We start from the raw sequence: 19,841 nt of genomic DNA on the forward strand, positions 1-19,841 counted from the left end.
AGGTATCATAGAATAAAACTAAACCAGAAAGACTGACAACAAGCAATTAAATCTTTTCTTATCCTGAATACAGCTAACTTGTTTAATCTTTTCTTGAATATCTAAAAATGTAGAAGGGCACCATATCCCAAGATATCTGGATTGTTTGTTGGCTGCAAGATAATTTCAAAAATAAGTCGCAGCTGTTTTCTATTGACAGTTTTGGTGTAAAACTGTTTTAGGTACCAGTTAGGATGGTTGGTTTAATTAAAATTAGCCAAGCCCTACTAAACAATAATCTCTGTGTATTTTCTACAGAGTCAATACACCCTCATCTTAACTGTGACAGTTCTGCGAAATATTGCTGATTTTTCTATTCCAGCAACTAGACTCTTGAAATTGATAGGACTGTGGTGCTTTCTTGTTATTTGCATCTTCCTTCTTGTGTAGCAGCTTGAATAAATGTATACCAATACAAAAAAGCAAAACAAAACAGAAAAAAAACACAGTTCTCTCTCTTCATGCCTTTTACAATCATACTTTCAAACACTTTATCGATACACAAAATATGTAACCAAGTCTTCTTTCAGTAACATCCTAAACACTGAAGGGCATTATTGTTAATATAAACTGGTTCCGCTTTTGCTGACTGAAGCAAATAGAATTTTGGTTTCTAATTAGCTGAACATTGATAAAGTTAAAGATAAAATCCTCCTATTCAAGTCACGGGTCAATTTCCTCATGCATTTCTAATTGACCCCGTTGGATAAAAACTATTGGACAGAGAGAGCACATCAAGACTTAAAACTATTGCTTGCTATGGTAAAACAATAATATTTCATCAGTGTTCAAACTATCTTGGTGTTTCATTGACAAGTAGGCTAACAGCAGGATGTAGCAGGAGATGGACACAGAGAATTAGGCCTTGTCTCCCATAATGGGGCAGTTAATCCAGTCTGTTGTGGTGAATAGTTGAGCCAAAAAGCAAAGCTCTCAAATTCCCAGTCTGTTCATTCTCCAGCTCTCAGCTATGGCCATGGAATGTGGATCATGACTGAAAAAGCATGCTCCAGCATAGTTACTGAACCGAGATTCTGATATAGGTTGTACAGGATTACTGGTAGTTGCATAGATATAGTATGGAGCTCCGTTGTCTGGGGAAAATGGGCGTTGAGTGGCTGCTGCTGCTCTGCTGGTTGATGTCGTTAAAGCATTAGATTGGGATGACTTCGGATGCCTCCATTCAAAGGTTTTATTGGTTCATCCTACTGGGAGGATCCCCTGGGAAAGACCCAGAACACAGAATGGAGAGACTATAAATCCCTTCAGGCCTGAAAACACCTTAGGATCCCCAGAGTAAGCTGTAATGTTGCTGGAGAGAGGAATATAGTCATCCCTCCCCCACAACCCAATCTAAAATGTATAAAACACGATAGATTGATGGATAAATTGATAATTTATGGTTTAATTAATTCATCTCTTGTTGATTTCATTTGTAGTACGCCAAAGCTAATAGCTATATGCTATTCTATAGATAGAAACACTCATAAGATCAATATTTTAGATCAGAAGAAGAGATGTTGTTGAATGGTTTTTTTAAATGGATATTATTTTTCAAAATGGAGGTCAGAAGAGAAATTAGTTGGATGGGACAAGGCATCAGGTTTATTTATGCTGAACTTGCTACAAAAATCAAAGTTAGTAAAACTCAGGCACATTATTTGATGAAAGGAAAAAAATCTCATGAAGGCCTAACATGAGCATGAAGAAATAGAAGATGTGAAATAAGAAATTAGCAGGCTCAAAAAAGTGTCTTTTACACTAAGTGACAGACAATTAGCGAAGGTTTGAGGTGCATGTTAGAAGATCTGGAAGGACTGCTAAGCGTTCAGGCTCTCTTTGATGCTTAATCAAAACTTGACATCTCTTATGCCATGTGTTTGTGTAATGTCAGATCAAGCAATCTGAAAATCACAGAAACAGGCACAAAATACGCTGTTTTCTTCTGTTTGCCATAAGCTATTAAGTCTGCTCCTTAAATCTGCTGGCTCCAAGGCTTGTTAAAAAGCCCGGCAGCCCATACCCTTTTGATGTAACATTTTTAACCCTGAAAATGGTACACTTAATGCTTGTTAGGCTTACCATACATCAGTTTGAATTTGCATCCTATATTCACGTGTCTACGATGATCTCAGTATTTCACAAATAGTCTTCTCCCTCTGTAATAATCTCTAGCTCCTTTCTTATATCTCTTCTCCTCAGTAACATTTCTGTTCTTCCCTACATTCCCCTCCTGAATGTTTTTTCTCCATGCCACACCTTTAAAAATTCATCTCTCGTCTTTCTTTTATTTTATTTATGGTTTTCTTATGCTCACTCTGACGTTCTGGGTGTCTCCCTGCAGCCTGTTCCCATTGATGATCACTTCTGTGGCCTGGATATCAACCAACCCCTGGGTGGCTCTCAGCTGGTGTCTGGTCAGACTGTGTTCACTGAGAGACGGGACAGGCTGACCTCCGTCACTTCCTATATCTACAGTGGACACAATGTGGTATTTCTGGGCACAAGGAGCGGACGCCTGAAAAAGGTAAGAGCAGCCGTAAGTCAATAAATGCTTGCTGTCAAGCATAGTTATAGCATTACACCTGTAATAATTATTTATGTTTGCTTAGGATAAATTTCTCTATATCTGTTTTGTATTTCATTCAATAAATTTCCACTTTGCAAAACCAAGCACTGTTGATTGTAGCTAAACAGGTATTAAAGTTTTTTTTCATCAGACAGATACAAATGTAGGAAATATTTTCTTGGGTTAATGAAGTGACAGTATAGGGATGGTTTGTCTTCTCCAAAATATCAGCTTTGATGTATTTTATTCTATTAACCTCAGTTAGAAAATGTGAAATAGATTATCATTAATGTAATTTATTTATAATTTCTTCTTTCAGGAGGGTAAGTAAAAGAGCACAAATTAACAAAACAAAATAGATTAAATACATAATGAAAAAGGCACAAAAAAGAAATGCACACAAAACACCTTTAGCTGCTTTTTTATTAATCCTCACCCATGTTGTTAGACACTTACCGGGTCACAACAGTATTTTTCAAAGTGAGCCAACTTGATTGGTTTAAAATAAATAAATAATAGTAAGTAAAATGATTTTGTAGAATTATTTTCTAACTGAAAAAAGAGAACGAGAGAAAGGCAGAGAGGTGAATGAACCCATATCTCCAAGTTTATGAAGCAAAGTGAGCATAGTTCTTTGAAAATTTGAAGAAATAAAAACATTTAACATGATTTCTAAAAGGTGCTAACAGTACCTCTTATGTTCAGTCGATAATTGCTTTTTATTTCCATCTGTCTTGGTTCCAAAACACTACCCGGTTTCATTGGGTGTTATTTCTTTGAAGAATTGCCATGATCATTAGGAAACTTTTACCTTGAAACTTTTAATAAACTCAGTTGTAAGTTTTGATATATTTGGCTATTGAAGCTATCGTTTGAATTTTTTATCTCATGTCTTGCACTTTTTTTTGTTTCATTTATCTGCCGGTGTCACACTGAAGCATCACCTTATGTTCTTAGTTGTTCCCAAAAGTCTTACTTTTTTTTAGTACTTTTGAAAAACTTTCAACAAGCAAATCACTAAGGCTTTTTTCTAATCTCTGCATTTGATCCCTTGCAATGAAAAGGTAAAGCTGTCTACTTCTAACTTTCTTCTACTCAGAGTATCAAACAAGTTATTTGTTTAAACAATAAAATCTTGATCTTTCCATGTAATCACTGGGAACATGGTACTAAAAGCTGACAGTCAAGTGGTCAAATAAAGCAAATTGTGAGCCTAAAAATATCTGGAGAATGCTTAATTTTTCACTCTTAAACTTTAGCATGCTACAGTACAAACACACAAAATAAAAAGTTTTATCCATTAATCTGAGGCACTGACATTTAGTTGTGATGCTTGGAGATTAAAGGAACACTTCAGTGACTTAGCAGTGCACTTTCATGAAGTTTATTGATGTGTAAGAGACAGACCATGAAAGGAATTGTACAAAATACCAAATTTAAACATCTTGTTTTGAGAGAAGGATTTATTCTTTGTATTAAACCTCCTCAGCCTCATACAGGCCTACTCTTAAAAAAAAAGAAAAAAAAAAGAACGTGGTCTAATATCTCATCTTAATCGTCTAAACAATAACACCTTAACAAGTTACAAAATGTGTATAATTAGATACATAAAATTAATTGAAAGTGCCTCTGCTGTGACTCAGTTTAAAAATTGCTGTATTAAACATTAGAAATATTTTTCAGTTAATATAAAAATGCTCATCACACAGACACATCTGTTGCCTTGTTTGTATCTCGCATTTTCTGATGTCACACGATCCTTAATCCAATAACTGTAATTAATGCAATAATCCTCTTAATTATGAACTGTTTAGCATAACTGGGTATGTCAAGAACATTACGATGATTATGTTGGAGCATTATTCATTTGCACAAAGATGCTGCTACTATACAATTCAGATCTGGTTTTGGTGCATCCTTCAGACAGTCCCAAATTGATGTAAATCTCTGTGTATGGCCACTTGAGCCAAATCTGAAGAACATAAATGTTCATTTATTCCTTTCTTTTAATTAAATGTAAGAGGTCATTATGCACCTGTAAAAGCTTTTATAAAATTATGTTCTTTCAAGATTTATGATTAGAAGGGACTGCATTTACCACTTCAGAGATTTAAAGCATTATTTCTAATGGCTTCCTATACATTTAAATACATAGCTACAGGCAGGTGTGGAGACAACTTGATGTTCTTAATGAAAATGCAATGAGTTAAACGTGTTTTCTTCTTTCTTTCATCTTTATTTTTCACTTCATCAAAGGTGTGAAAGAATAAACCTGTGGCTAAGCTCAGAGGAGTAATGAGCACTTCCTTTTTATTACTTGAAACCAATTTTATTTCTTTGGTGCAGACCTCAGCTAATGGCCCCAAATTATTTTTTGAGACATGCTGTCTCATAAGGTAGAAATGCTCTTTGTAAAAGTATTATCATCCCTTAAACTTTTTCATGTTGTGTCATGTTACAATGCAAAATTAAAATGGAGGAAAAAATTATATTCGGTTTCGATATTTTTTTTTTTTACAAATAAAAATCTGAAATCTGAGTCAGTACTTTGTAGAACCACTACTTGCATAAATTACAGCTTAACGTCTTCTGCAATATTTCTCTACCACCTTTACACAACCGAGGTTTGTAGGTGGACCAGAGTTTGCTTTTGTCTGACTCAGAGTTTGATTCCGCATTGATTCTTCCTCAAACAAACCAGACTTTCCAGACTGAAACAAAATAAACAAGGTTGATTAGACTGCACTCTTAAATGCTAAAATCAGCATGTATAGTCTCAATGCCTGGAGACATTTATTTCTAATGCTACACAAACTCTTATGGTGAGTATGAAACTCATTCACATTCATTGATTCAATAAGATGAGGCAAACAAACGTAGCAAGGCCATCAAACTGTCGTGTAGATGATGAGCTCTCTCCATGAGGCTGATAAAGTTGATTCAGCTCATTGTCCACCATGGTCATTCCAAGTGCTTCCTGTTAGGCTTTATTACGGTCAAGCTTCTATAAGAATCAGTTTTGCATCAGAACTAACTTTATAGGACACTGGGCCCTGCTTATTGCACAGAGAAACTGCATGCAGCTGACTTAGGAAATGTGTGAGAGGACCGTTGTGACATTAGCCTGGGGGTCTCAGTCTTATGAGAAGCAATCTGTCTGACACACAAGAAGCACACACACACAGGTCCAGACTAGGGGCACAGATAACATCACTGCTGCTCTTTCTTTTGATGAGCCATTGGGGAATAAGACAAGATAGCCTGACAGTGGGAAAGGAAGAGAAGGAGAGCGGAGGAAGTGTAAGGCAAAGTCAAACTAATGGCCAAGGGAAAAGACGAAAAACAACAAATACCAAAGAAGAAAGACAGAGAAGAAATATATCGTGACAAAAAATTGAAGCAGAAAAATAGTTTGTGCAAAAAAAAAAACAAACCCAAAAAACTTGGCTTACTATGAACTCTCAAAGAGACCAGCAAGTTTAGGTGAGCAGAGCAAGGAATCCATCATGTCTGTAGTTGAGTCCAGAGAGTTTAAAGGCCAGAGTTACAGTCATTACACAGACTGAATGAGCAACTATGATCTCAGACTCCCAAGAGCCTCCATGGAGCACAGGGTCACTTCTCCAATCCTATTCCATCACACCCAAATGGACAGGCTCAGTGGAAATGGGGCATGACTATAAATGCCATCAGCAGATCACGTTAGTAGCAAAGGTCAGGTCTGTCACTGCAAAGGTGTCGGCAGGGTGAAAGGTCACAAGGACAACCCACAGACTTACCGTCTGAGCTTGGTGCAGCATATGGATGCACTCATTGGCAGCTCCTGATTAGACTGCTCATGTTTCTGATAAAACAGGACATTTCTATCATCATCTAACACTGCTTTGTAGCCTCAGGTGGTTCATTTAAACTGAGTAGTTTTAGCCTACTGGGTAACTCTGGGTTGAAAACAGAAGGAGCTTTTGCAGCTTGCATACATTAATAAGGTAAAACGTAATTATTTTTCCACCATTGTGTATTTAAATGGATTTCAGTGGGTGAATGCATTCAGTACTACATTTACTCTTCACAGGAAAAAGCAGGAAATACCCATAGTGAGCACGTTATGCAATTGTGTGACTTCAAGTTGTTGATTTATTGCAATACTGATGCACATCTGAATGCGGTAGTGCGGGATTCATATACAGTTAAAAAACAACAGCTGATGTGACTATATGTTTTTGGAACTGCCATATCTGCTCTTGATAAAGCACACCAGGGTTAATAATTTTTCACAAAACATTTGGTTCAACAGTAAACTCCCTGGGGAAAAGTATTAATGTGTAATGTATGGGTTTTAAAGTGAGATAAAACATATTATGATGGTTATTAAAGTAACTAAAACATGAAAATGAAGAGACTGAGTCAGACATATATGTTTGGCTGCAAACAGATCATATTCTTCTGTAAAGCAGAGCATTATGTCATATTATTCCACTGCTATATGTGTTTGGGTAATTTCTGAAGTCACATAAAGGAACTTACATTAAGTTGATGTCAAATAAATGAAATGTCAAGTATTTTTTAACCAAGCATTGTTCAACTTCTACACCATCCCACTAATGCATTTGTGTTGCATACATTTCCAATTACTTAATGTCATACATCCTACTATTTTTATGTAGGATATTAAGCTTTTTTCCTCATGCAAATAAGCGACAGACACACTATGATGACATTATGCATTTTTGTTGAAAGCCTTGTGGCAGGTTTAAACAAACAAGCCCTGTGGCAGTTTCAAACACATTACATTTGCTGAGTAGAATTGATTTTCTGCAGAGCTCTGTTGTGCTCTGAAGAACTACAATACCACACTGGAAGAGGATGCTCCTCTGACACGGGGAGTGCTTTTAAATATTGTGCAATTTGGGCCAAAATGGTCCCTGCTTTTAGCAATAATTACAAGGTTTTAAGTGCATCAAAGTTAAGAAGCACAACAATGATGTCATAGCCGCTGGTGTTTATAATAAACAAAAAGACGACACCAAATTTAAGTAAAGTTACTCGTAGAGTCACAGGTTAGTAATTACTTAAATGTAAAAACCTCCCACCATTTTACCTCTGTGGCTCTAGTGACTCGGCTGCCATATTTGCCTTGAAATTGACTGGAAATGTTAAGCTTATGGCAAATAAAGTCTTAGTCAAATACTCTCATGTGCAAATAGTGGCTTTATTATGGCTTATTGAGAGCATTAAGCGGGTGGGGAAATTCTCTGGTGCACTGCTAAATAACTTGAACTTTTCAAAGTCACGGTTTGTAACGGCGGTCTGGGAAGAGGAGATTTGATTCGATGATTGAAATCACTAGAATGGGCTTTCAAAGCAAGGGTAGAGTAGGTGTGTTTGAGGCTAAACTGAAAGGATTTTCATAACTGCATGAGCTGGACCTGAGGGTAAAACTCTGCAGAGTGGATTGTCATTGGATGTCTTAGTGCAGCTGAAATTGTAAAAGGTATTAAAAGAGGCAATTTTGTGATAACACAGGGAGGTGTCCATCTTTCTGCTTTTCATGACCGACTTTAATTGAGCTGCTCCATCTTTTCCCCTCTAACTCTTTGTCCTCTTTTTTTCCTTCTCTTGCTTTTCTTTCTACTGTTTGCTCACACAAATGAAAATACACAAGAGAACTGTGACTGCACTGCGGTAAGGAAAATGAAGACCATACGGGTGCCATGAATTGTTCCACTGTCCCCCTCCCACTGCTTTTGTTGGTGGGCCATGGGAACCGGACAAACAATGGGAATGATTTCAGGGATAGCGTGCAGCATGGAGGAGGAGAGGAAACAGAAAGCAGGAAATCATGTCCTGAAGGAGATGGAAAAGAAGGGAATATGCACAGATGGAGAGGAGACTGTGGTCAAGTTGTAAAACCAGTAAAATGAAGATTGGAGGCTTGCCATGCAGCTGAAGGCCAGTGTGGAGGGAAATTTAGGTTTCTGTAGGTTCTGTAACTTTTTAAGTCAAACTTTCACAAGCACACACATGCTATGTTTTACCAATATATCGTGTCTCATAGCAATGATCAATATCTCTCTCTTTGCCGAGTCCAATGATACAGATCTCCACATCAGCGATGCTCTCTGTTGTCATTAAATGCTAACTGCTGCTCAGCTCTGTAGTGGGTTTTGCTTCATTAGCATTCACAGAGGCATCATGAATATATGGGTTAATCAATGCACACTCTCCTGGGCTGTCAGCAGCAATCGGACCATATGCACAGCCACTCAAGCTTAAAGGTGAACAGTTGTTGGACCCTTATGTTACTGAGTGCCCCGTGTCATCGTAGAGATTCAAGCCTGCAAGCGTCCTCTCTGAAGTCTGCTCCAAAGTCTGCTTTCCTGACATTCCATATCTATCTTCTTTAGATCTATTCTTGCATGTAGTTTCATTCTGCAGCCTGTCTGTAAGCCATACAAGATGTAGTGCTAAACTTTATATATTCATGAAAAGCTTTTACTTTAGCTCAAATGTGTTGTATCTTTCATTTAGGTATGCCAATGAATTTTCAAAATAGTAACAGAAATTTACTGTAGAAAAAAGCACATAGATTGTGCCATGTCTGGTTCAAAGTACTGCTGACATAAAGGTCTTGAGGGACAGATGAAACCTTGTCAGCGTGGCAGATTGGGAATGAATCATTGAACAGATTGCTGCTTGCCTCCTAGGTCATCATCCATATGTTTAGGTTAACTGGACATAGATTGGCCAGCGATGCAAGACATGGACTATGTCTCTTGAATTTAAACTGCCTTTAACCCATAAACAAAGTCATCTACAAAGTTTTTTTAACTGTGGTAAGAAAAGACAGACGTTTATATGCAAACATCCCTAGCTTGTAAATCATCGTTTATAATCCATCCCATATGTAAACAGTCACCGCAGAGACGTCTTGGTAGGTGACTCCATCATAGAAGGTCTGGCAGTTTTACAACAGAGTCAACCAGACTCAAGCAAAGTCATATCTTAGAAGTCATTTCTTATTTTCTTTGGCTCTCATGGGATTAGACTGTGCTTAAGATGCAAAGCCATCCATGAGAAAGGAAGGCTGTTTTTCTTAAGCACAGGCTCAGGTTGCATATTTGTTTGGGGAAGCCAAACTGTTGTTTATGACCACCACAGGTCCTGCAAGATAATTTAAGCAGCAGGACGGATATTGTTGCTATTGGGTTACATATTTTTGAGTTAAATATATGTCCTTTTTTCCTGTTTGATGCTGAGAAAGAGGAATTAAATTAAAGACACACCAGGTCAAATAAGTGTGTACTAAAACAGTTTCTGTACAAGTCTTATTTCATATGGAAGGGACAACACAAGGGAGTCTGCAGTAGACGATTTCTGAAAGTAAAAATCTGGACATTAGGCTCCTGTTCGAAGAAAATCTTCCTGTGCACTTTGTTATGCAGTGTAGTTGAGGTAGATGAGTAGTATTTCCATATTAAAAAATGGTTAGCTAAGAGTTATTTTAGATTGGAATGACTGTCACATGACCAGAAAAGCTGGGCTGTCTATTAGGTACAACTGTTTTAATGTTTAATAGTTCTTCAGCTGTTTACATTGAAGAACACTTGATAAGATCTGAAGATAAACACCTGGAGAACATTTTTATAGATAAGAGGAAAAGTGATTTTGAATCTGGAATTACTTTAGTAGAAACCGCTGATTTAGTGGGATTTTAACCAGCTGCCATCTATGTCATTTAAAGAGAAATATCAGGAAAGGGGAAATATCCAGCGAGCAACAGTTTTGTTAATAAAAATGCCCAAAGATGTCAGAGGTCAGAGGAAAATGTGCAGGCTGGTTTGAGATGATAAAATGGCAGCAGTGGATTTCGCACAAACTCTCTAAAATTGGACAACAACAAATTGGAAAAATGTTGCCTGGTCTGATAAGACTCAACTTCAGCTGTGATAGTCTAGTCATAATATGGCAGAGACAACATGAATATTGAACCATTCTGTCTGGTGTCAACATTGTAGACTTGTGCTGTTGGCTCAACAGTGCAGCGGATAATTTCTTTGGCACCACTTGGGCACGATTAGAACCAATTACAAGTAATGTAAACATCACAGTCTGTTAGGGCATTGTCCCTGACCATGTCTATCCTTTTATAACCACAGCGTACTCATCCTCTAGTGGCTACTTCTGGCAGAATGATGCACCTTTTCACAAAGCTCAAATCATGTCAATGTCTTGAGCATGAAAATGGGTTTACTGTAATCCAATGGCCTCCACAGTCACCAGATCTCAATAGAGCATGTTTGGGATTACTTGAACATTGAGATTCACTTAATGCAGCGAAGTCCAAGCCCAGACTTAGAGAGCTTCTTTGCTGCAACTTTAAATCTACAAAGCCCTGTTTCCAATGATGTTCAAGAAAGCAATTTTCTTCCCATTAACAACATATCCCAAATAATTACAGCACATATTGTTGTAACAGAATTAAAATATATTAAGCTATTTCAATGTTTATAAATCAATTAATAGTACCGTAATTAATAAGTTGGGAGTAACCAACCCATCAAACACAGGTTAACTCACAAATATACCGAATTTTATCACAATTTAATTTGTTCTATTTGCTTAGTGAATAAGACGCTGATTGTGGGTGCAGAAAAACATGAAAAACTTATTATGCAGCTAATACATCTTAGTGACTTAGCCAACATTTATTGTTTCATGTTTGGTCTGTCCTTTTAATAATATAGCACACACAAAGGTGGTCCAAATAAGCCATCATGTTTGCAGTTTGTAATTACAAATTTTATGAGTGCAACCAACAGGAGAGTAAGTTCCTTTACTTTAATTATTTTTTTATTTGCAACTCCTGTCTTGTGTGTACGTGGGCAACTATGTGTGTCACCTTCAACAAACAGGCTCATTATAAAACTAATTAAACCCGCCTTACTCTCATTATAAAGCTGTAGAGCTTAAGGAGAGATTGAGGACCTGGTCCTCCCAGACGGCGTCCACCTGGTCAGCCCTGCTTTAGATAATAAATCCATGTGTGAATGTGCTGAAATCAAACCGCTCGGATCAGTCATGATGGGTCAATATTTGTCAGAGCTCATTTTAGCATCTCTATCCCTTGGCCACTCTCATGATATCCCTGCCAAAATGCCACAAAGCTCAATATATCTGTTCTCTGTGTGTGTGCGTGTGTTTTCCTTTTTTTTACTTAAACATTGTTTTCCAACAAAAATGCTTACATTCTTGTGTGCTATTTATGAACAGAAGAGTGTGGGAAAGCATATTGAAATCTGCGTATATGTGGGATTCCGAAGGGGAAAAGAGAATCAAGACCTCTAACAAGAGTATTGTATTTTAAGTATCTTTTGCAACAAAAATATGCATGGTAATAAGCCAACAAATAATCCTGAAAGGATAGTGCCCTCTACATGATTTAAAAACAACAAAAAAAAAGGTCCTGTCGCTATTGCGGCTGGGTGGTATTGGATGAAAAACTGAAGCCATGTCCTCTGATTACTTCTATTTCTATCCTCCTTTCCACATAATCTAAAACACACAGCTTTTAGCAAACATATCCCCCCCTCTGTTTTTCATTCCTGGCTGCCTGCGCTGACTGTTGGTGAGGCACAACTGCCTGGAAGGTGGAGCCGTGATTGATTGATGAAGTTTTGGTGCCTGGGGGATCCAATCATGTAATCAGTTTGTATTGATTGACTGTCCCCACTGAGAGAATGCTGAGGCTCTGCCATATTGTGCGAGCTAGACCTGGCAAACGCTCAAAATAATCTGCAGTCAAATTTGATTTGGGTGCCGAGGCCACGTGCTCAGACTCATGCTGGGAAGATGTGGCATAATCACTCTGTAGTTGTTTGAGAACAATTCCACAATACTCCACTCCGTGTCTTCATGATCTTGCATTTCCTTTAATTATTATGATTGTGAAATTAATTCAGCTTTACTTTAATTGCATCACACAGCAAATGATCCACTTTCAATGGAATTTAAAAGGAGATTCAGCTTGCTTTGCATCGCTAATAAGGGTTGTTTCTTGCTGTGGTTTGCTTTTATTCCGACTTTGCTGCCTCTTTCCCACTTTTGATTTTTACTTAGTGTGTCAAGTTATCATTAATATTGATGCGGTTTACATTATTCCTGGAGAGACAAACATAGGTTTTGTTATTGCAAATACAGGCATTTCTCTGGAAATAAAATTAAGGACTGTTGTAAAGAAATGCACAAAGAAAAAAGTAGAAACCAGATGAAAAGCAGAAACACTTTTATTATGCAGAAACTAGTACGTAAATGTAGTTCTACAAAAATAAGCTGCCTATTGACTATGTGTGCATCAGCAACAGACTTTGAACAAAGGCTCACCTGCTTATTATTTTGTTTATCTGAAATAGCACACATTGTTTGTCAAAGTGGAAAGGAAAAGTGAAAACCTTTTACCGTTTGGCATCTGTTATGTTTGCAGTCAAAAGAAATTCTGTTTAAAAGCCATGAATTCACAAGAAACTGTTTGAGTGCAATGGAAATCGTGGCAAAGCTGGGAGGCAAACGTCTAGGAAATTTTCTTAATTTGGTTTTTTAGAGGCGATAAAAAGATAAACATAATTTTTAATCTGTAAGAATCCAGCCCTGAGATGTTCGAGCAAAAATTAAAACTAGAAGAAGAGTGGTGTGTTTCCTTGAAAGAATCCTTAAGAAGCTAAAGACACATTGACATATTTTGTGACTTTGAGCTTCAATATTCCCTTTTTTCCCTTTTAAGTTGGTCTAAACTAGGAATTTGGAATTATGAAATTAAAGGGAGGTTTGAACAAGCTGTTTTTGTCCACATCTAAATATAAACAATTTGTTCTTTCATTAAACAGCAAAATGTAAATTTTGAGTAAAATATTACCCTCTTTAGCTCAGTTCAACATGTAAATTAAAAATCTTAATTCCTTCTAATCTGATTTTACTAAACTGTTTCTGGCAATGGTCTCTTCTTGGACATTATTTGCATCTTCAAGTAGCAATGTGGCCTGAATAGATCCAGGGTTCTGCAAATCATCTACTGATTGCACAGTACATGTATGGGACATGGTCCCAATACTCAGACAAAATGCACTTTGCTATTTGCTCATGATTGAGAAATAGATGACCTCAATGGTATAAAATCTGGTTGATTTTTCAAATTTATGTTGCATATATTTTTTTTCTAATTATATTTAAAATCCCTTCAAGGGTCAACCTCAACATTGTAAATTATATTGTATTTTTATGTTTTTACTATATTTGACATCTCCACTGGAGGTTAATTTATTTATAGCTGTGCAGCTATGATTGGATGAACCTCTTTGAGACTAAAGAAATATTTTTGATGTGTAAATTGTTAAAAATGTCATAAACAGACAAGTTTAATTCATTGATCTACGCTTTTTTTTTTCTTGTAGGTGAACATTTTTCCTCACAATAGTGAAAACAATCTTCATTTTCTTGTTCATTGTAAAGGTTAAATTTGTTTTTTACTGATAAAAAATAATTAGTGTCTCTTTGTTCCTGCTTGTTGACCTCTCTTTAGATCAGGGTGGACGGCGCTCAGGAGGGAGGAGTGCTGTATGAGACGCTGACTGTGATGAAGGACAGCAGCTCAGTCCTACGGGACATGGCCTTTTCCTTGGACAGGAACTCTCTGTATGTCATGTCTGACTATCAGGTGAGGAAACGCCCTTATTTTGGAGCTTCTGTCAGAAGAGCTGCTGAGCAGGGTGGGGATATAGTGACGGGTGAAAGCCTGAGATCTGAAGGACGCCTGCGGGTTCAAGTCACTTTGAGAGTGAACCTTCAGCATGCTGATGTGCCCTTGAGCGAGTCGCTAAATGCATAGCATGGAAATTTGGAGCTGAAACTTTTATTTGATGTGAAAAAATTTTTTATTTGTTAAATTTTCTTGGTGTTGGGTCAGAGAAACTGATAAAATTCTGCATTTGCTGAGGCACAAAAATAAATAACGCTTCTTTTTGAGGGATTTGCTTGGTTTGAACTTATCAGGATGCTGCACATAAGACTGTTTGCTTTGTTCTGCATAAATAATAATTCCTGCTGGAGCAAGTATTTACAGTTTAAAAATTAGCAGCTAACACAATTTCAAATCAAAAACAACAATAAATGACTAATGAATAATATTTTTTTGGAATACAACCAAATGATCATGGCTTATCGCCAAAACACAGAGAGGAAATTCAAATTCACGTCTACAGAGGGATTGTTAAATATGTAGGCTGTGTGTGAGGGGATGGACCATTGCTCTAATTACTTATCCAAGCGAATCGACTTACAGTGCGTGCATCTTTTGTGAGCACTCTTGACACACAAACCATGGAAAGCCAGTGAAGAGGTTTTTTTTCTGGATGAATGTGCCCCCCTATCGCGCTCTTCACTTGGCCCGCCATCACAGAGGCAAATAGTTGTTGCTGGACGGTATTCTCTGCACTCATTGCGGATAAGAGAGAACATTGGTAATCACTTTCAACTCCCATCAAGTGATTATTTTGGCGCGATGGCCTGCCACTGTGAAATGGGATTAGGTTTCACTGTGGCCAGAAAAAGCCCCTATCACTGCTCTCTGCTGGAATCTACCAAAGCAGAGTCACAGGACGGAGAGCCAAAGGCCAGCGGGGGCAATCTCAGCAGCACCAGTTATTACGGGGCAGCTCAAACTCTTTTTAAGAGCATAAAACTGAACTTAAAAGCCATCTGTCTTTAAAAGTATGACGTTTAAGGGAACAAGGGATGTCATCAAGGAAAGATGCAGGAGAATAAAGACAGTACTGTGTTGAGCACCATTTTCTAAAACAAATCAAGGCACTTCTTGTGTTTGTGATTGACTGGAAGAGACACAGCATCATTTATTGATGAGCTCTGGTCGTTCAAGGAGAGATGCAAGCTTCTTTCAAGGAGATTTCTTGCTACTTTCTCCCCTCACATCTCCCTCAGTGGCGCATAATAACCAAGCAGGAAACCAGAAACCCAGCTTGACCGAGCTTTTTCTCTCAATATTAGAACAGCTTTGGCTTTGTAGCCCTCACAAGCTTTGAGGAAAGTAAAGCCTTCCTCTGTTTGTCTCCATCTCCATCTTTGCCCGAGCGCTCCTTGAAAGACTTTCCCTCAGCGCTGATAAGGAATCGCCCCCAAGAGACAGAGTTTCACTTACAGATTCCCCACAATTTCAGTGGATCCCAGTTATGAAGGATTTTCAGATTGGTGGAAGCCACACAATGCAGCCCTGATGAGGAATGAGGAATGAGGCACATAAAGATTTGGCTGAGATCAGCCAACTCATGTGGAATGACAATAAGGCTTGCCATCTATCCATGCTAATGCAGGGTTAGCATGAAGATGAAGAGTGAGGCAAAATAAAGGCAAATCACAGTATTTATTTGTGGATACAAGTGTTTTTCTTAAAGACCATTTTGGAGAAATGTTTGATGTGAAAAAAGGCTTCACAGCTGTCTTAGATTTTTTTACTCACTATGTGTCTTAAGTTTGATCATTATTTTGTACAGTAATGCTTACAATCAAAGCACATAACTCAGAGTTTTCTTTCTCCGTCTGTGAACTGATGGCTAAGGCCTTCAGCCTCAGAGTAAACACAAAGCCGCTGCAAGGTTTTTCCAGGAAAATCCCTCTGAGTGCCACTCAAGAAAATGCTAAATCATTCCTTGAAAGCCCAACCATGCACAGCTTTGTTTTTCTCCACGTCCCTCTTTTTTCTCTATATTCATTTTTTTTTTTTTTATTAACGGTCAGTGTTACCTTTACACACTTCCTCTCAGACGAGTTGTGTAAAGTGTCTGAATTATGTTTCAAATTAAATGAATGTTGTTCATTTCATTTGAACAACATTCATGTGAGGTAAGACACAGTATGGCTAGATTAAGGCAAATGTTTTCAAAAGACTTTTGCCTTAATTTCCATTTAAATCTAACTTCTTCATTGCTAAGGCTCAGTCATAACAATTTCAATTTGACTGAACAAAATAACAGCACATTAAGCTGCTATGTTTGCAAGGTTTGGTGCTTTCCAACTCACATATTGAGAAAGAGATGAGGATAGTTTCTATCATTCCAGTCCCGCTCCTGGTTAGTTTTATGTCCTTGTGGTTTATTTTTCATATTTTACCAAGATTTATTTGTTTACAGTTTATTGAATTTTTTCTCTTTTCCAGAGTTTGTGGGTTAGATTTTGCAGTAACATGTTTTGTCTGTAGCGGTCAACCATGAGCGTATAATTAGCCCCCATCATCAAAAATAATTGCAATATTTCACCAGTAATAACCATTAGTGTATATTGTAGGCTATAATAAAATATCCAATAATTATCTAAATAGATATGCATTTTTTTCACAGTATGTTAGCTTCAGTTGTTATGAAAGTGCTACATATATCAAACATAACTTAAAAAGGAATTTGACTTCCCGGTGTAACACCTTCTCTTTAAGATGCTCCTGCTCCTTCTGGTACTCAGCCTTCAGTACCAGCACCTTCTGGTACTGGTACTCACAACAATTCTTCTCATGCCATTTACAACCTTTCTTATGAGCACTGGACTGAGAAGTAGTTGCTATCTTAAGCTCAGCAGATGCGCAGTTCCACCAAGTGTTTCCAAATCTCCAAAAAAGGTGACTTTACATAAACTCCCCTCATTGTGATGGTATCATTATGCCATTGCGATCTTCAGTAGGGACAGGAACACTATTTAAGTTGATGAAAAGATGGAGGGAGTTAAAATCGGATTGTCCTGGGAGGAAATTTGTGAAAAGCCTTCAAAATAGAGATTGAGGCAGGAGCTCCTCCTCCAGGCAGGCATAGGCCCTACTTTTGTGTATGTGAATGTTCTTCACAGTGAGCTACAATGACTCTCTAGTGTTCATATGCCATGTAATCCCAGTATTCTGTACCTCTCTAGATCTGGGCATGGCCACATGTCTGTGTCCTGGCAGTTTTTTCCATTAAATCCCTCAGTGCACCCACCACCTACCACACTGATGCTGCAGTCTTCTGTTGGGTGTTTCTAATTGTACTGTTAATAAATTTATACTGAATTTAGCTACGCATTCATATTTTGTTTAAATTGTCAAAACATTAGCAGTTCAGTTAGCTGATTTACAGTATCTCTGGACTAAATAATGCCCTCTTTTTGTTTGATTGACCAGATAAAATCTGATTTTGCAATTTCCATCTCAAATTGAAGAATATGCCACAATTAACACTTGAAGTGTTTCCTTTTTTTCTTTTCCAATGTCCTTAGATTTGAATAATTAAAAAAAAAAAATAACAGGCTTATTGGTGCAGTTGGCAGGAAATTTCTAACAGTGACATTTTAATTTTTTCTCTTTCTGTGCTTTTAAAGTTTCCTTCTACTCCACTTATCTTATGCTTTCTTCAGCTTAATTTTTTATATGTTGTCTCTTAGGCTGTGGTTTCCGAAAAGTTGCTTGCTCTGTAGCAAAGCAGTATTCACAATTAAATTATTATTATTATTTGTGGTATTACTTACATTCCTAATTTGAGGGCCATTTCTTTTGTCCTTTCCTGACTCATTTATAGTGCTTTTATTTGAAAATTTTTAGCATTAGTCATCTCACTTATTACCTTGAGGTCCTTTGGTAAAGGCTTGTGCTGAAGTGAACATTTTTGCCAATTACGCTGTAGAGCTGCTTATTCTAATTTCAAGCATTAAGCTCTTATTGGTGACCAGTGCTGCTGACCTTATCTTTTTTTAATAAGCCCAGTAATTCCAAACAATTTTGCAGGTGTTTGAAAAATGCTTTTTAACTGAATTACATTTGCCAGGATGAATTTTAGTATGGTAATGTGGCATATGCTAGATTTTTTAAAGCAACTTGAAGATCAGAACTCAGTACTTCACCCTTAAACTAAAAGACATATTCCTTCACACAATCTTGTTTTTGCAAAGTTGTTATCTGATTTGGTTTTCCTTTAGTGGCTTATATTCTTTTTGAATTGTGATATTAATAACAAGAAAACCTAAGATTCATGCACATGCAGAATCTAGCTCGAACCAGACGGAAAAACTTTGCTAGTGGGACCTGGAGAAGAGACTAAGTATTAACAGATTGTTCTAAGTTTCTGGCTCATGTTGTTGTTTTCTAAGCTTCAGGTTTTCAAAGTCTGTTAGACAAGACAGCCAACATACCATTCTCCATCTGCACATCTAAACATAACCAAGCAGTGCATTTATCTCTAGGAAATAAAGTATGAGTTTATTTGTTGTCTTTCTGATGTCTTGATGATATTGATGTATATTTTACTTCAGTTTCCCATTATTTATTTTTCTACCAGTTTTGCAACACTCATCTGGTCTTCCAGCATGAATATCACTTCTGGGATATTTTATTTAACATTTAATATATTGTGCAAAAATAAGCTCGCGATTTACATCTTTTACCTCAAAGTGTTTCTCTATGTCACGTTTTGTTGATATGCATTTTCACTGCTACCACCTTTTATTTATTGCAATGTGTGTTGAAGGAGGGATATTTCACAAAATCGGAATTTTTGAGCTTGATATGATATTATAATATTATATCAAATATCAAATATCAAAAATATACTTGATGATAACTAATTGGAGTGTTGCTTAAACACGCCAAGTAGTTATGCTATCTAAGGAGATATTTAAATTTCAAAAATACTTCAACGGTTTTATAAGTATTATTAAATCTAGAGAAATAGCTGTTCCTCTTTAGAGCATATTTGATTGTCATTAGGTCAACGTGTGCATGAACAACATGACAGTCCAGCTGCGAAAACCTCCTGCTTTTAGGAATGCAAGAATATTAACTGATGATTTTGCTGCAATAAAAAGTCTTAATTTTTATGGATGATGATGCATACTTTTCAGTTTTGCATACTCTGATACATTTTATCCAAGTTTTTCTAACACCATATACAGCTGTGCACAAAAATATTCATTTTTAGAAATGTTAGAAAAGCTATCTTTACAGGTTCTGCATTAAAATAGCTTCATCTAATCTGAGACATAATCTGAAACAGTTTCCATCACGGGGAGTTCTGATTTCTGATATGACCTGGAATACTCAGTTGACACATGACACTGACATGTTATTTTAAAAGATTTTACATAGCAGGCTGAGGGTATAGGATTTCAGAATTGCAGAGCTCCAAATGCTTGCACATTCATCTGGCCTCATTTACAA

General features: G+C 37.1%; 1 protein-coding gene across 1 annotated transcript in view; it reads left to right on the forward strand.

Moving 5' to 3' along the window:
- Nucleotides 1–19,841, forward strand: part of LOC122834274 (plexin-A2-like) — an 84,528-nt gene that overhangs the window by 16,307 nt on the left and 48,380 nt on the right. Inside the window, exons 3-4 of the mRNA XM_044122562.1 lie at nt 2,384–2,566; nt 14,181–14,315. Of these exons, the coding sequence (XP_043978497.1) occupies nt 2,384–2,566; nt 14,181–14,315 (318 nt within the window). The remainder of the gene's footprint in view (nt 1–2,383; nt 2,567–14,180; nt 14,316–19,841) is intronic.

Source organism: Gambusia affinis, linkage group LG07, assembly GCF_019740435.1.
Source record: "Gambusia affinis linkage group LG07, SWU_Gaff_1.0, whole genome shotgun sequence".
In the NCBI taxonomy this organism is placed as follows: domain Eukaryota; kingdom Metazoa; phylum Chordata; class Actinopteri; order Cyprinodontiformes; family Poeciliidae; genus Gambusia; species Gambusia affinis.